At 36.3% G+C, this 18,270-nt stretch overlaps 1 protein-coding gene and 1 long non-coding RNA gene across 3 annotated transcripts; both read right to left on the bottom strand.

Annotated features, from left to right (window-relative positions):
- Positions 1-1,595: 1,595 nt before the first annotated feature.
- On the bottom strand, positions 1,596-4,431 carry LOC107015971. Of its 2 annotated transcripts, XR_001456402.2 has the most exons (3): positions 3,892-4,431; positions 2,058-3,712; positions 1,596-1,948 (listed from the first exon to the last, which is right to left on the bottom strand). It is a non-coding gene; the product is annotated as an uncharacterized LOC107015971 (long non-coding RNA). The 2 variants fall into 2 exon arrangements; XR_001456427.2 differs by having other exon boundaries at positions 2,058-4,425.
- Positions 4,432-9,443: 5,012 nt separating this feature from the next.
- Positions 9,444-11,313, bottom strand: LOC107016691. The gene is made up of 3 exons (XM_015217085.1): positions 11,238-11,313; positions 9,767-10,632; positions 9,444-9,533 (listed from the first exon to the last, which is right to left on the bottom strand). The coding sequence occupies exons 1-3, from the start codon at positions 11,311-11,313 to the stop codon at positions 9,444-9,446; spliced, it is 1,032 nt and encodes a 343-aa protein (XP_015072571.1).
- Positions 11,314-18,270: the final 6,957 nt, after the last annotated feature.

The following is an 18,270-nucleotide window of genomic DNA, read 5'->3' as shown; positions in this document are numbered from 1 at the left end:
ACATCACTATGTTTAGTTTTCTTTGTTAAAGACATTGTAATAGACTTAGATATTTCTATTTGTTCATGTATGGGTCGTGACACAAGATATTCGTATGTCTAAAATAATGACTTTGAGACTTAGTCTTTCTTATGATTTTCTACAAAAAAATTTTTTAAGTATTATTCGATTGTGTGAAAAGTTTTAATTCCGTACTACTTTTCATTCATTTATGCAATGAATGATGTCAAAGGGCTTGTACAAGACCTCTTAAAGGTCAAGTACGCCGTTCCACAATTTGAGAATACCATTTCTTCTAGTGTATACTCTCGGATCGTGACACAACGCACACAAATAATTTGTCATTAAATTTCATGCTCCATTACATAATCTCTATCACTAATTTACATTACCTATTATATAAGATTTGATTTTTGTTTTAGTTTGAATAATTTCCTCATTCAAAAAGAATATTGCAAGAGATAGAAGATAGTTGTTACAAATGAGCAGTATGTTTTGAAGATGCCTAAACTGTCAACAATATAGAGATATGGTGAAGTATTAACATTTCACTTCTAATTGGTAACCTAGCTTGAAGCATATAACTGTAACTTCATGAGAAGGTTTTGCAGAAACTGACAGTACTTTTCTACAATAGATGAAAGATGATAAATCTATACTTGGCTTATGTGACATTAGAATCATAATCTATAAAAGTATTGGACTGACTATTTCATGTTTCTTAATAATAAACTAAGTATAGTTGTTGTTTCAAATTTGAAACAAGCTCTTGGCACACTAGGCCCTTTTGAAATATCTATTTCCATGAGATTTGTCTTGATCAATCCACAGTTTCAAAATCCACGAACATGGTACATTACATTATCATGCATATGTTCAACAATGTTATTAAAACCCGATTGTCACAAGTAATGTGCATATTGTTATGTCGTAATTTTACTATCTTTAGAAAAATTGCTTTTTGAAATGTTTAAAGTATAAAACAATTTAGAAAAATACTTAGAAAAAGTCGTCACTTAATTTTTCAAGAAATCAAGAAAACTTAATTTAAAAGCCTAACAAATTAAGCATTTAAAAATTTAGAGAAAATGGGTAAGAAATTTTAATTTACGCTTCAAAAAGGACTTTAAGGCATTTGAAACGCCCGCTTACACGCGGTTATTCGATTACTTAGATTAATTATTTTTTACTATTCTTAGGAACATTATTTAATATAATATAATAATTAACAATATTCTATCAACTTTAAGAAAATATTTAAACAAAGAGTAATTTTTTTTTTATTTTGAGAAAATGTTATCTTAATTAGAATTTTTGAAGTACACTATAAGTAAATAGAATTTAACTAAATTAGATTAATTAATATTTTTCTTTGAATAATTTTAAAAGATAATAACTCAAAACAAATTGATCAATTTGAGCATGAAAACCCGCTTCAAATTAATGGAAGAACAAAAGTTTCGCCTAACTTAAAACAATTTTAAAAATAGCAAAATGTGGTTAAGTGAAAAGCATTAAAGAATATATTTTTTAAGAACATATATTTGACTTAACTAAAGATATTGATTTTATTGATATACCTGACATAAAAAAAATTGATTGCAAAAGATGTTTAAATAGTAAACCAAACTAAAGAAAATAACTCATGTTTTGAGGGATTTAAGCAAGTTAATTACTAGTTCTAAAGTTAGAGTTAAATGAAATTAGTCAACATAATCAAAACAATTAGGAGAGTGAAAGAGATAATTAAATTGGGCCCCCTTTTGGGCCATTTCCGCTGCAAGTTTTTGGGTCTTAACCCAATCCCCTTTTTTGTATACATCTTCTGTATATCAGTATATATCAGCATGTATATTTGCTCTTTTCATGTATCTCCTGCTTCCAAACACCTGTATTTTTCCTCGTCTCTGCATTTTCGTACTTTTTCCACATATTTTCTGCACATGACCTGTATATCAATGTATAAATGTTGTATACAGTCTATATACAGCCCATTTCTTGGGCTCTTTGGACCGAATGGAAAAGATGCAAAGCTAAGAGAGAGGCGGAAGGCTTACACTAACATTATTTTCCAGAATTTCCAGGACCTGTAACGACTTCCAAATGTATGGAGGGGCTGACTCGAGAAATAGGGAAATCAAAGGCTAGCCTTTATGGCTCAACTCAGAAATGCAAGGTAGATAGGAGTCCCAATAACTCGATCCGAGTGAATTTATGCAATGAAAATTAGACGAAAACGATTAGTACAGAGAAATGGATCATAACAGTACCATATCGAAAGGTAAAAAAATAAAATCAAAATGGCACACATGAAGACAAAACACAAATTATAAATTCGCAATAGTAAACTATTACTTTAACTAAATTTTCCTTCTTACAAAACTATAATTGATTAGAAGTTAATTGAGGTACCAATAAAACCATTCCAAAAAATATGGTCAGGGTTACCAAGCGTGTACAAGTGCGATTTTATGGTGGTAGAAGATAACAACTCGGCTAAGGAAAAAATTTCAGCAAGACACATTCACTATATCTCTTACCAAAACTTCAGCAACAAGCACTAGCATGAAACAGGGAACTAAACCAAACAGTGGTTTGGTTTTGTTCTTGTGGAATCAAACTAAATAGAAGACGAATTAACATGAATATTTGGTAGGAAGATAATTAGTATAAAATAAAAGTCAAGATAATATCTTGGTAGGTGAAGTTTAAGCAAACCATAAAATGGTTTCATATTCTTAACCTTAACATTTTTTACATATAGTGATGTCATGGATGATATCAATAGGATGAATTCATTCCTATAAATAGGTAGTTCTTACTTCATTTTCAAAACATACTCTCACTAGCCTTCTCACCTACTAAGACATTTGTGTTCTCTCTCTTGTGGTATTTCACTTGTATTCTTTGTAGAGTGAAATAAATATTGGTCCCGTTGTTCTTTGAAGGACGTAGGATCATATTGATCCAAACTACGTTAAATATTGTTGTTTTCCTTGCTCTTTAATTCACGTTGCCGCTAACAGTGGTGTAATAAACCTCATAACTAAGGCTACATAAATTTGATAAAACACTCGTCAAACTTTCCCAAGCAGTATGAGCAACATATGCGCCTGAAACTTACAAAATCTCCATGAGAATATTATTAGAGCAAGTTACAGGTAAGTATATGCAATGTCGAGGAGTTAATTTAGGCTACTACGATTTTTTACATCTCCAAGAAAATCCGAAAGTAATGCATGTTCTACTAATCATGACTACCGAATATAATATATATACGCCAAATCGACTGCTACAAAGCGTATATTCAATCTTAGAGAATCACCAACATCAACATTTTTGAACTCTAAGAAACAGGAAAAGGCAGGCAACAATAACCTTCACATGTACAAACTTTTCTTAACTAGAGATTCATTGGATTCAAAAATCGAAGAAGCAGTTTCAAACAACCTACTATCGAAACGAAATTAACTCAACCAACAGGTCAACGAAGAGAAGAGAGAAGAGAAAACAGTAAACTAATCGACCTATATTTGTCTATACAAGCCGAGATACAAAACGAACTCACAAATAAAAATAAACCTCCTCTTAGAAATTAAATTTAAGACTTCATACTAAACCACAATCATAAACAACAAGATGAGATCATGTAATGAGGTAAAAGTACACTAACCGGAAGAACTCATCTCAACATTGAATGGGGTCAGCTCGACTTTTGGCGAAAGAAAACGAGAAAAAAAGTCATTTCGAATAGGCGGACCAACTATATAGTGATTTACGATCATCAGTAAAAAGAATCTCGAAATACCGATATATAAACAGCTCATATACTTGAAAATCACATAACATAACATTAAGAACGAAAGACGCTTGAATAAAAATTAGTATTACCTGTCAGGGGGCAGCAGAACTGGGAACGACAAGCTTTGGACAGTGATTCTTTTACCACAAGATTCGAACACTGATAGCAAAGAAGAAGCTAAAAAACAACTATAAACAGAGATTTTCTCAGAAACAAGGATTAGAGAATCACTTGCATTTTTCGAGTATAAAACGACTATTGCTTCAGAACTCAACTCCAAAACCCCCTCGATAATCTATTTTTCTTATATGACCTCAAAATCCAATCTTTTTTCTCTCTCTCCCCTTAATCACTGAGGGTAGAGAGTTATTTATAGGGGAAGAAGGGATGATTTAGGGGAGAAATTCGTTCAGCGAAATTTCAAATAGACGAGATCTTGAAGATCTTTGAAAATGGGGGGAAAAAGGACAACAATTTGATCGATTAGGTTGCTAAGGTTATGGGTTTGCAAAGTAGTTGGATGAGTGTACCGATTTCTCGCGATTTTCTGCTGCTACCCGTTGTTTCCGCTGCGATGATAAAAAAAACAAAAGCTATAGCAACTTTCTACCTATTCTCGCGTAGTGAGGAAGAAGAAAATAGAGTGGATCGGTCGGGTTTGGGCTGGGAATTTGAATGTATATAATATGGGCTGCTGGTTTATAAGAGAGTTGGGCTGAAAACTGGCCCAACTTTGGTCTAAAATTGATCCAATAAAATGGGGCAAATATTGGTTAACTTAATTTTGGAAAAATCATAGATTACAAATTCGGCCGAAATAAGTTAATGACTAACGGATTTGTATTAATTGAGGAATTCGACTAAGGTCCAGCAAGACGAATTATTATAAATTAATTAATGAGCTTTTTAATCTTAATCAAATAAAATAATCAATTTTAAAATATTATGTAGTAATTAATTAAACTGATTGGCAAAATTTCAAGCAAAACTAAAACCTTTTGAGTCGATTTTCAAATAAAAATATACTAAAAACATATTTATTATTTTTAACAAATTATAAAATTGGCTAGACTCACATAAAAATAACTCGATAATATTTCGAATTTCATAAAAGCTAATTGATTCAAAATTATAGTCATCACTTTAAAATACACTAAAAAGTATAAAACATTTTGAGATAATTTTTGAATATTTATAGGATATACTTATTTCCTACATAAGTATATAAAAACATATATATTATTAAAAATTATAAAAGTGAGAGACTATAAAAAATTGCAAAATATTTTTATTTTTATTTTTTTTGTGAAAATTTATAAAACTAATTATTTTCAAATCGTTTGGAATTGAAGAGGCTCGATGATTAATCTATAATATGAAGGTGAAAAATTGGGTGCCAAAAAATATCCCTTGTTTAATTTATATTGATGAAAGAAATTCGAGGCAAATAAAATTGACGAATCCAATTTTGACCGAACACATCTTCATCCTCTCGGAAAGGGGTTTTGGTACAGACTTTAGGAATTATGGTCGAAACTTAGAATCGGGTTTCCTACTTATCTCAACCTATTTGAGAATTCAGGTTATTTGTATTTCGATACTCTTGATTTGACGCACGATTCTGAAAGAATTCAAAAGTTATCCTGATATCGAATTATTAAGAAATCAGAATGCTCGAGAATAAGATTTGAGAGAAGTTATCGGAATACAACCGATTTTTCAACATCGAGTGTGCCTACATATCCTTAAAACCTATGAATCAGGCTGTTTGTAGCTCGACTCGATCGGTTGAAAAGAAAATCTATTATGCTAGATAACTTTCTATTCAGGAAGAGTGACAAGTAAGTCGAGTAAGGAAAAGAGGCTTACAACCTCTTATCCATGAATGTGGCGCGCTACACACCCACAAGTAAGAACTTACAAGGATATAATTTCCAAAGCTCTTGGTGTATTGTCACTCGAATTGAGAAGTTACTTCCGATGAACATAAAAAAAATATCCGAATGCGATACTGAAATTGATAAACCTAAAGAAAAACCCACATGCCTTTTGATAGGGGTGTGGTTTGATTGTAGCAAAATATGCTCCTCAGCTCGCGTCATAAGAGTTTGATACTCCTCTTTGGACTATATCCCAGTTCGCTGCTAAGAAAAAGTTCCACATTGTGAAGCATCATTTATGATGTTGTCCGTACCTTTGGTTTGATTTGAGTATTCATCCTCTCGGATGCTCTCGACAAAGACTAAGATAAAACTCATTAGCGTAAAATATAATTCAAACAGAGAAATAGCATCATTTACCATGTTGGAACTTAATTGTTCTCCTTGAATATTTTACATCAACTTCTTTTGGTTTGGTGTAAAGCAAATAAAGCATGCATCTCATATTTACAATCTGACTCTTCACCGTACTCTTATTTTAATATCGAGGTAGAAAAATAGACTAATGTAATATGTTGATGGTTCTCTTGACGCTTTGAATATGATGGTCATCTCGGCAATTTGAATACGAATGGACCTTTTGGCAATTTGAAGATAAATGGCCCTCTTGGCGTTTTGAACGTGATGACCTTCTCGGCGATTTGAATATGAACGTCCCTCTCGGCAATTTAAACATGCAATGGCCCTCTTGGCATTTGAATACGAATGTCCCTCTCGGCAGTTTGGATATGAACGACCCTCTCGGAAGATTGAATATGAATGGCCTTCTTGGTGGTAGGAGTATGAATGGCCCTCTCGGCGATTTGAATATGTATGGCTGATATACCGTGGTTTCACGGTATAATTAATACTTTTTCCTTAAGTTTAGTGTGTTCGAAAGTCTTTTTGTGCTAATTTTTATATAAGTTTCTCTTTGTTTTGCAGGAAATCTGTCCAAAGCTGAATGCGGAGATTTTGAGCGAAGAAATACAGAAGAGACCACCTACGGAGCTTATGACAGTCCGTCGTGCTTGTGACGGTCCGTAGGTGGCAGCGTAGTGCAGCTGCTGAAGGAAGATAGGGAAGTCTGACCAAGTGTGGGGTTACGAAGCTTGTGATGGTCCGTCGTGTCTATGACGGTCCGTCCTGCAGGTTCGTCATGAAGTTCAGAGAAGTAATCCCAGTACCCAGATTCCGAGAGTTGAAGTGTTTTGGAACGAAGACCCTCGACGGACCGTTGTGCCTATGATGGTCCGACATAATTGCCGTCGAGGGGAATGAAGAGAGCAGCAGAAGAAATTGCATAAGTATGGGATGACAGAGTCCATGACGGTCCGTCGTGACCACGATGATCCGTCGCGAGGTCCGTCGACCCAGCCGCGTTTTGACAGATTTCCATCAATTAGAATCCTTGTTTAATTAGGTTTTTATTTTTTATAAATAGTTCGAAAAACCTCGTTTTTGAGGTTAGACACCAGATAGTTAGACTCTGTGAGGTTAGACTCTGTTAGGTTTGACATCATATTATTAGACTCTTTGTATTAGTGTTAGACTTTTGATTATCATTGATTGTTGGTGATTTGTGGTGATTAATCAAGCAAACTTTCGGATTTTACTCTTTCTCATTGAAGTAAGTACATGAATTCTTATTTAATATATTTGAATATTGTGATTATGACTATGAGCAACTAAACTCCATAACTAGGGTTGTGGGAACCATAGGCAAATAATGAGATAAAACCTAACTAAAATAACAATTCTAGAATAGTGTCTTGCATGTATTAATAATTCTTTCGCTTAGAAGTCTTTTTAACGGATGGCCAACGTTAGAACTCGCCTTAATGCTACTTGCCGGACCAAGGAGGTAGATAATAGGAAAAGAATTATTAACATAGATTTAGTGTATACTATCTAATAGGCTAGTATTGATTGGTACGAGGTAATAACTTAGTCAAATATCGAATACGATGCTTAATATGAGGTAAAGATAAGGGTTAGGAAAGCAACACACGTAGCCGGACCAAGGTGCAGAGTGAGATTTTCTAGATGCCGGACCAAGGATTTAGAAATACATAACTTATCACTTTGCATGCAAGATACTAGGAAAGAATTGTTATAGTTAGAATTATCAAGTTATGAACCTGCGGGGAACACGTAAACCCTAGTTACTTTGATTAATTGATTAAAATCCAACATTCAAAGTTGTTAAGTGTCTCTTTCAATTTCGTTAGTTATTTTTACTCATTTAGAACTAGAAACCCCCCTTTTTATTGTTTTTACTTTCGAAGGAAGTCATTGACCAAACAATAGTAATAACAGGTTGAAGTTAAGTCTAGACTATTTTCCTCGTGGGAACGATCCCAACCTCATTAGTTGGGTTATTTACTTGACACGACCACTTTACTTCTTATTTGAGAAGTAAGTTTGAGCGTATCAATGGCCCTCTCGGCAATTTAAATATACAATGGCCTTTTCGGCAATTTTTGAATAGAAATGCCCCTCTTGGCATTTTCATATGCAATGACCCTTTTGGCAATTCATATATGAATGATCCTCTCGGTAGTTTGAATATGAATGGCCCTCTCGGCGGTTTGAATATGAATGACCCTCTCAGCAATTTAAATATCCAATAACCTCTACGGTGATTTTGAATATAAATTTCCCTCTTGGCATTTTCATGTGCAATGGCCCTTTTGGAAATTTAAATATGAATGGCCCTCTCGGTAGTTTGAATATGAATGTCCTTACAGCGGATTGAATATGAATGGCCCTTTTGGCAAGCTTGAATATGACTGGCCCTCTCAGCAATTTGAACATGAATGGCACTCTCGGCAATTTGAGTATGAATGGCCCTCTTGGCAGTTTGATATGAATGGCCTTCTCGGTAATTTGAATATACAATGTCCCTCACGACAATTTTAATATGAATGACCTTCTCGGCGGTTTTAATATGAACGGACCTCTCGAAAATTTAAATATGCAATGGATCTCTTGGCATTTTGAATATGAATTACCCTCGGCAATTTACATATGCAATGGCCCTCTTGGCGGTTGTAGATGATGAATTTGACTATGAATGTCGTATCTTTTGTCAAGTAGAGATGTTCCATTCACTATCAGATATTTGTTGATAGGTTCTCCCGAATAGTTGATTGATAAATATATTATCTTTGATGATCTTATTTTATCCTGTACCCAAAAAAGTGTTAGTTTTGGAACACTGATCTTTGTTGATTTTTTCCAGTCGCCTTGCTTCTTGTCTCGCTATCTTTGGAAGTTTGGTTGACCCTATGAGTCCCAATAGAGAAAAGACAAGATTATATATAAATTAAAACACTTGTTATGTATGAATTTTTTTTTAAGAAAATAGTTTTAAAGAAAATCTCTGCCAATTAATTGTCACGACATGCACGACACAAACAAACCCATTGTCTCAGATTTTGTCAAGATAGGTAGTTTGTTGGAAACTTTATAACTCCTTAAGAGTATGTAACATTAAGGCACTTGAATTTGACTTTGATGTTTTGAGTACCCTTGGTCCTCAAAAATTCTGTTCCAGTTAGATGTCTTAGAATAAATCTGATTATAATCACAGGAGTAATGATATCTTGCGAATTTTTGAGATTTTCTCAAAATTATGTCCTAGTCGGAAATTTTGACATGATCTTAGACCCTTGCTTAAAATTCTATCCCAGTTTCCACAATAAAGGGAAATGGAAATCTTATTGGAAATAGGACCGAACTGTTGTGGCGTCTACGTATCCCGTTGAGGACGGAATCAAGTCAAACGTAGTTTTCCTCTTGAGGATTGGCTGAAATACGAAATTTTGATAAGGAAACGATGAGGCCGATATAGGACGCCTACGTATCTTATTCTTGAGAATTTAGGTCGAACGTAGTTCAAGTACACATGGAATGGTTCAAAACATAGAGTGGCAATGATTACAAGCAAACTACAATTACAAAGAAATAAAGGAAAGAAGTGTCGTCCTTCATATGTAGTATCTTTTGATGGCATATGAATTGATAGCTTTGCGAAACATACCCGACCATCCATCTTTGCTAGGACCAAAGCTCCTCTTGACAATACTTTGTGGACAACATACAGTCCTTGCCAGTTAGGTGCAAATTTTCCTTTATATTCCTCTTGATGAGGGAAAATGCACTTTAACACCAATTGGCCTACCTCAAATATTCGAACTCTTACTTTCTTTATGAAAGCACGAGTCATTCTCTGTTGGTACAATTGGCCATGACAAATCATTATTTTCTCATCAATTAATGTTAACTGCTCATATCGATTACCAACCCATTCTGCATCGCTCAGTCCAGCTTCCTGAATAATCCTCAAAGATGGTATCTGAACTTCAACTGGTATCACTGCTTCTGTTTCGTATACTAATAGATACGGAGTTGCTCCAGTTGAGGTTTGAGTTGTGGTGCGATAACCTAGTAAATCATAAGGAAAATATTCATGCCAACATTTGTAGTTTTCAATCATCTTTCTCAATATCCTCTTGATGTTCTTATTACCATCTTCCACAAATCCATTCATCTGGGGATGATACGCAGTTGAATTACAATGCGTAATTTTGAATTGTTCACATATCTCTTTCATCAAGTGACTGTTCAGATTTACAACATTGTCTGTGATGATAGACTTAGGAACTCCAAAATGACATATCAAATTGTTGCGAACAAAATTGGCTACAAGTTTCTTTGTTAGAGCTTTATAGAATGCAACTTCTACCCAATTTCTAAAGTAGTCAATGGCGACCAAAATGAACCTATGACCATTGGAGGCAGCAGGCTCAATTGGTCCAATAATGTTCATGCCCCAGGATGCAAATGGCAAGGAGAAATCATCGCATTGATCTCGTGGAGAGGTACTTTGGTTAGATCTCCATGTACCTGGTATTTATGACATCTTTGGACAAATCAGCCACAATCATTTTTCATGGTCATCCGAAGCATTCCACCCTTAAGATTTTTTTTTGCTAATGTAAACCCATTCATGTGCGTCATACACAATCAGACATGCACTTCTTTAAGCAATATTGTGGATTCTGCGGCATCCTCACATCTCAGTAATCCCAGATTGGGAGTCCTCCTATAAAGAACCTCCCCATTCAAATAGAAGTTGTTTGCCATTCTTTGAATTGTTTTCTTTTAGTTGTTTGTTGCTTTTTTGGGGTATTCACCTGCTTTTTAATAACTTTTCACATCGATATACCATAGAATTCCATCCGATTCCGCTTCCACATGTGAACAATGTGCTAGTTATTCTTTTAAGCCTATCTCAAGTGGGTCAATGTAACTCTTTTCTGGGTGTTGTATCGTGGATGATATGGTTGCGAGGGCATCAACTAACTCGTTTTGTATTCTCGGGGTGTGTTTGAACTCGGTCTTCCAAAATCTTTTGCATAACCTCTATACTAGTTGTACACAAGGTAAGATTTTAGGATTCTTCACGACCCATTCTCCTTGAACTTGATGAATCAACAAATCTGAATCACCTATTATCAGTAATTCTTGAACATTCATGTCAAGATCCATTTTGATGCCAAGAATACAAGCTTCGTACTCACCCATGTTATTAGTGCATCAAAATCTAAGCTTTGCTGTTGCTGGATAATGTTGCCCTGATTCAGATATCAACACTGCTTCAGTTCCTGATCCTCTAGAGTTCACTGCTCCATCAAAATACATTCTCCACCCAGGATATGATTCTGATATATCTTCCCCTACAAACAATACCTCTTCATTAGGGAAATATGTTCTGAGCGGTTCATATACTTCATCTACTGGGTTTCCAGCAAGGTGATCAGCCAAGGCTTGACCCTTAATTAATTTCTGAGTCATGTATAAAATGTCAAACTTACTCAACAACATTTACCACTTTGCTAGCTTTACTGTAGGCATTACTTTTTGAAATATGTATTTGAGCAGGTATATTCTCGAAATGAGATGTGTTGTATAAGCCGACAGATAATTTCGCAGTTTCTGAGCCACCCAAGTCAAAACACAACAAGTTCTCTCTAAGAGGGTGCAACGATCCTCATAGGATGTGAACTTCTTGCTCAAATAGTATATAACTCTATCTTTTCTTCCCTCTCATCATGTTGTCCCAACACACACCCAAATGCGTTGTCAGAGACGGACAACTACAATAGAAAAGGACTGCCTACACGTTGTGGCTCCAATACTAGTGGATTTGAAAGGTAACTCTTGATGGTGTCAAAATCCTTCTGACATTCTTTGGTCCATTTGTTTGGCGCATTCTTTCGTAGCAACTTGAATATGGGCTCACATATCACCGTTGATTGAGCTATGAATCAACTGATATAATTTAGTCTCCCTAGAAAACTCGTTACTTCCTTTTTGGTCTTTGGAGGAGACAAGTCTTGAATTGTCTTGTTCTTGGAAGTATCAAGTTCGATACCTCTTCTGCTAACTAAGATTCCGAGTGACTTCCCTGCAGGTACCCCAAATGCACATTTGGCTAGGTTTAACTTTTAATCATACCTACATAACCTGTCAAAGAACTTTTCCACGTGCGTCAGATGATCCGAACTCTCATGGGATTTTATGATGACGTTGTCTACATACACCTCGATTTCTTTATGGATTATATCATGGAAAATGATGGTCATATCTCTCATGTAAGTGGCTCCAGCATTCTTGAGACCGAACAACATCACTCGATAATGGTAGACTCCCAAGGTGTAATGGATGTTGTTTTTTTGTACACCTTCTTCATCAATTAAGATCTGGTGGTATCCCGCAAAACAATCCACGAAAGATTGCAACTCGTGCTTGGCACAATTATCGATGAGTATATGGATGTTTTGCAATGGGAAATTGTCTTTTGGACTTGCTTTGTTCAGATCCCAATAATCCACGCATATCCGAATCTTTCCATCTTTCTTCTCTACTGGAACAATGTTAGCTAGCCAAGTGGGAGATTTGGTCACTTCAACAACTTTTGATTCAATCTGCTTCATGACTTCTTCTTTTATCCTTTAAACTCATACCTGGCTTGAACTTTCTGGTTTTCTGCTTTACTAGGCAATATTCTGGATTGATATGAAGTTCATGGGAAACAATATCGGTGCTCAACCCTGGCATATCATCATAAGACCATGATAACACATCAATGTACTGTCTGAGTAGTTATACCAATTCCTCTCTTTCACTTGTTTCCAAATGGACACTAATTGAGGTTTCTCTGACCGACTCGTCATCTCCCAAGTTCACTATATCTATATCATATAGGTTGGGTTTTTTAATCATTTTCGAGCTGCCTCAAGTCCTCAGTGAGGTGTTCAGGCATCATGATTTTCTCATCATATTCTTCACATTCATCTTCATTGACCTTACTTGGTTCACCATGTTCATGACATGTCATTACATTGACAGGTTTAGATTCATTTTTACTAAAAATAACAATAAATCAACCATTTAAGATAGAAAGAATTTAAATATATATTAGAGAGTAATCGATGAAGACAAAATAATCAATTTAAAATAAACGAGGCTTTCATTGGAATGTTAAGAAGGCGTACAAACTATGGCCATGACTCATGAGTCATTTCTTTTTTAAACATTACGATGAAAAATAAAGTGACATAATTGGTGATTTCGGGCCTCATCCGAAAACACACCGATTTTCAAAAACAAAACTTCAAATCTTGTCTTTGTATACCAAGCCATTCAATGGATCATAAGTGGAGTGGCCATCCAATTCTGTAGCATCACTTCAGGTCCGACATCTCGGATGGTAGGTTTTGTGGTGCATTCTTCCAAGATCACAACACAATCCTCTTCATCAAACAACCTTCCCATCCCTTCCACTAGACCATCAATCTCGGGCTCTAAATCTTGAACAACAAATGACTGGTACGATTCTCTAATAAGCTTCAGTATATCACGACAACGCTTCTTCCTTGCTTCTGCTTCAAATAATTCCTCCTCTATTGGGGTATAACCAACACCAAAGCGGAAATTTTGAATTGGGATAGGAAGAGGGTCGGATAAGCCATCCAAATTCTTACCCAACCCACGTCCAGGCTCAAAACCGCTTCTTAGCATAGTTGTGGCAAACATTTTATTCACATGCGACATTGGTACTTGTGGTGTTGTATCTTCAACAGAAATGTTCATTATCTCAAACATGTGAAAGTCAGTACCTTGAGAGGAATCATCAATAATTGGAACGGAGAAGCCAAGGTAACTACGATTACTCCCTTCCCATGGATGATGATTTCATGATCCTCCCAGATGAACTTCAAAAGTTGATGCAATATGGATGGGAATGCTCAGACCGTATGGATCCATGGTCTTCCTAGCAACATATTATAGCTTGTGAATATACCCATCACTTGGAACTCAGTGACAAATTCTGTAGGCCTCATTTGGATGCACAAGTCTACCTCCCCCATGGTCTTTCTTTGCGAACCATCAAACGCCATTACATTCATATGACTTTGACGGGATTTTTCAACATCATAATTTAGCTGAATAAGGGTTGATAACGGGCAAATATTGAGTCCTAAACCATCATCAATCAATACTCGAGCTACAAACTTTTCCCTTGTATTTGACGGTGATATACAAGGCACGATTGTGCATCACTCCCTCAATTGGTAACTCACTGTATCGAAAAGAGATTTGGTGACTCCCAATGACATGACTAACCATAGTTGATAGATTTTCAATACTTGTTCTCGTCGGTACATACACTTCATCAAGTACCTTCAACAATGATTTTCGATGGTACTCAGAACTCATTAATAAATCCCAAATAGAAATTTTAGGCTGGAGTTTTCTCCAAATGATTGACAATGAAATACTTCTTAGGCTGCATTCTTCACCAAAATCTTCAGCCTCAACCTATGTGATCGGCCTTTTTTGGTTCTCCTTTCTTCGTGTTTCCTGAGCTAACTCTTCTGGAACATAGCATATTCCAGAACGTGTCATCCATTGAGTTGTAGCTGCCTGGACAACAAATTTTTCTTAGGGCTGCTTATTGCTTCTTTCCTTTGCCAAAGCGAATGCCTGATGTGGTGCAGTTATTACAACAAACTCTTGACGGGCCTTTATGGTCAATGAGGCCACTATTGATGTGAGCGATTTGATATTTGTTTCAGTGATAGTCCTATTAGCGAGCAAATCTTCGTCTCTTTCAACCATGTTGAAGGTCTCTCCCCTATGATACAGCAATGGGTTAAGGTTCACATATGGGGGCAGGGGCCTGGAGAGTGATGACTCTGTTATCGATCAAGTCTTGAATCTTATGTTTATATTGATACATCCTTCTCTATCATGTCCTGTCCCTCCAAAATGGTAATCACATTGTTGATCCATAAAGAATAACTTTGTTGTGGGATTAATTGTCTTTGCGTCTACTGGTTGGATCAATCCTGTAGCTCTCAGACGCTCAAAGAGTTGGGTACATGTTTCTGCCAAAGGAGTGAAAACTCTGGGAGAATTTCTTTTGAGGTTAGGGATGGGTATATTATTGGTATTTGGGTTGTTTTGTCAAGGACTTTGGAAGGCTGGTACATTAGCTTGGTGATTTGGTAGTGTATTTTGGTAGGCTGGTGGTTGATTTTTTTAGACAGGCGGGGATGGTTGGTAATTTTGTTGTGCATAGTAGATTGATATTAGAGCTTGTGGAGGTGGTGGATAATTGTTTGTGGTGGCAAATCGGTTGGACTTTCCAATGGCAGAACCAGACCCAAAATACCTTTATGGCCTTGGCCTCGGGCTAAAAGATACAACAGACACGTCCTCTTTCTTTTTCCTAGAAAATACTATATCCATGGATGGTGAGGATTTGTTGGAGACCTGCAAATCAATGAGACTTGTAACATTTCCAGATTTGAGGCCATCCTCTATGGCTTCTTCCATTCTTACTAGCTCTGAAAACTTTTGTCCATCATAGTCGACATTCTTTCATAATATTCCATCTCTTGATCTCGAATAAAAGCAGAGGTTATTTCATTTTCAGTCATCAGAAGTTGAACCTTTGCAACTTCTTTCCTCCAGTGGCACACATATTCACAATAATCCTCCAAAATCTTTTGCTTGATTTTTTCCAAATAATATCGGTCAGGGACAACTTCCACATTAAACTGGAATCTTTCCAAAAAATCTTAAGCAAGATCCCCCCATGTACACCACAGACGGAGTTCTTGAGATGTGAACCATTCTAACGCCTCCCACTGAGGATTCGACTAAACAACCTCATAATTAATGCATTATTTTTTCTGATACCCATGAGTTTGCCATAATAATCTCGCAAATGAGCCATGGGATTTCCAATACCATTGAAGATTTCGAATTTGGGAATTTTGTAACCTTTGGGTATCTCCAAGTCAGGGTGCATGCAAAGGTATTCATACTCAAGTCTTGTGATTTTCCTTGAAGTTAAAACAATTTTAACTGCTTCAGAGATGGCCTCCTTCTTCTCTAAGCCTCCACTCCTTTTCCATCTCTTTATAGTGATCCAGCTCTGATTGAACGGGAAAGCTAGGACATGGTTCAGGGATTATATAGGCTGGTTTAGTTTGGAATATTTACGGAAGGGTATGTCGGCTTTCTAGGCAAAACACGTGGATTATTGGAGACTAGGGGTGGGATTTTGTAGGTTGGTGTGAAGTTTTGGGAGTGATTAGTATTAAGTGCTTGGTTTTGATTTGTTAGTGGTGGTGATGGTGTTTGGTAGGAAGTATCGGCATAAGGAGTGTTGGATACAGTTAAATCAATGCTATGAGGATTAGGAGTGAAAGTGCGGGTCATGTGGTATGAGTAGGGAAGTAGTTGGGTAATGGAGAACTTAATGATGTAAAAGGAGGAGAGGTCTTCTAGTTTCAAGGGGTGGTTGATACGCTCAAACTTACTTCTCAAATAAGAAGTAAAGCGGTCGTGTCAAGTAAATAACCCAACTAGTGAGGTTGGGATCGTTCCCACGAGGAAAATAGTCTAGACTTAACTTCAACCTGTTATTACTATTGTTTGGTCAATGACTTCCTTGGAAAGTAAAAACAATAAAGGGGGGTTTCTATTTCTAAATGAGTAAAATTAATTAACAAACTTGACAGANTATTTGACTAAGTTATTATCTCGTACCAATCAATACTAGCCTATTAGATAGTATACACTAAATTTATGTTACTAATTCTTTTCCTATTATCTACCTCCTTGGTCGGGCAAGTAGCATTAAGGCGAGTTCTAACGTTGGCCATCCGTTAAAAAGACTTCTAAGCGAAAGAATTATTAATACATGCAAGACACTATTCTAGAATTGTTATTTTAGTTAGGGTTTATCTCATTATTTGCCTATGGTTCCCACAACCCTAGTTATGGAGTTTAGTTACTCATGGCCATAAACACAATATTCAAATATATTAAATAAGAGTTCATGTACTTACTTAAATGAGAAAGAGTAAAATCCAAAAGTTTGCTTGATTAGTCACCAATATTCACTTGCAAGAATCTCAAAGTAATCAATAATCTCACAAAAAGTCTAATGATTATCAAGAATCTCACAATACAATTTTTTCCAATAAGGAATTTTACAATCTAAGAGTCTAACTATCTAAGAGTCTAACTATCCGGCGTCTAACCTCAATAACGAGGTTTTTCGAACTATTTATAGACAATAAAAACCTAATTAAACAAGGACTCTGTTTGCTGGAAATCTGCCAAAACGCGGCTGGGTCGACGGACCTCGCGACGGATCGTCATGGTCACGACGGACCGTCATGGACTCCGTCGTCCCATACTTGTGCAATTTCTTCTGCTTGCTCTTCTTCATTACCCTCGACGGCAAGTATGACGGACCGACATAGGCACAACGGTCCGTCTAGGGCCTTCGTTTCAAAACACTTCAACTATTGGAATATAGATACTGGGATCACTTCTCTGAACTTCATGACGAACCTGCAGGACGGACCTTCATAGACACGACGGACCGTCACAAGCTTCGTAACCCCACACTTGGTCAGACTTCCCCATCTTCCTTCAGCAGCTGCACTACGCTGCCACCTACGGACCGTCACAAGCACGACGGACCGTCATAAGCTCCGTAGGTGGTCTCTTCTGCATTTCTTCGCTCAAAATCTCCGCATTCAGCTTTGGACAGATTTCCTGCAAAACAAAGAGAAACTTATATAAAAATTAGCACAAAAAGGCTTTTGGACACACTAAACTTAAGGAAAAAGTATTAATAATACCGTGAAACCACGGTATATCAACACCCTCAACTTAAATTCGTTGTTTGTCCTCAAGTGACGCACTATGACTCACTACACAATCTTTGTACAATAGTATCCATGTTTTATCCTTTGCAATCATTTGGCTATCAATCCCGATTAATCTCATCAAATCTATGCATGCTATCACTATTAGGCTTGAATTTTGTGGGATCAGAACATGACACAGACTCACCATGCACTAACACCTATCCTCTTCAATTTCTCACCGAGGTGCTAACAATTCCGGTATTGCAAGTAGTGTCCTCACTTTAAAACAAAATCCTCATTT

This window comes from Solanum pennellii, chromosome 4, assembly GCF_001406875.1.
Source record: "Solanum pennellii chromosome 4, SPENNV200".
Taxonomy (NCBI): Eukaryota; Viridiplantae; Streptophyta; class Magnoliopsida; order Solanales; family Solanaceae; genus Solanum; species Solanum pennellii.
This window is presented reverse-complemented; position numbering and strand designations above follow the sequence as displayed.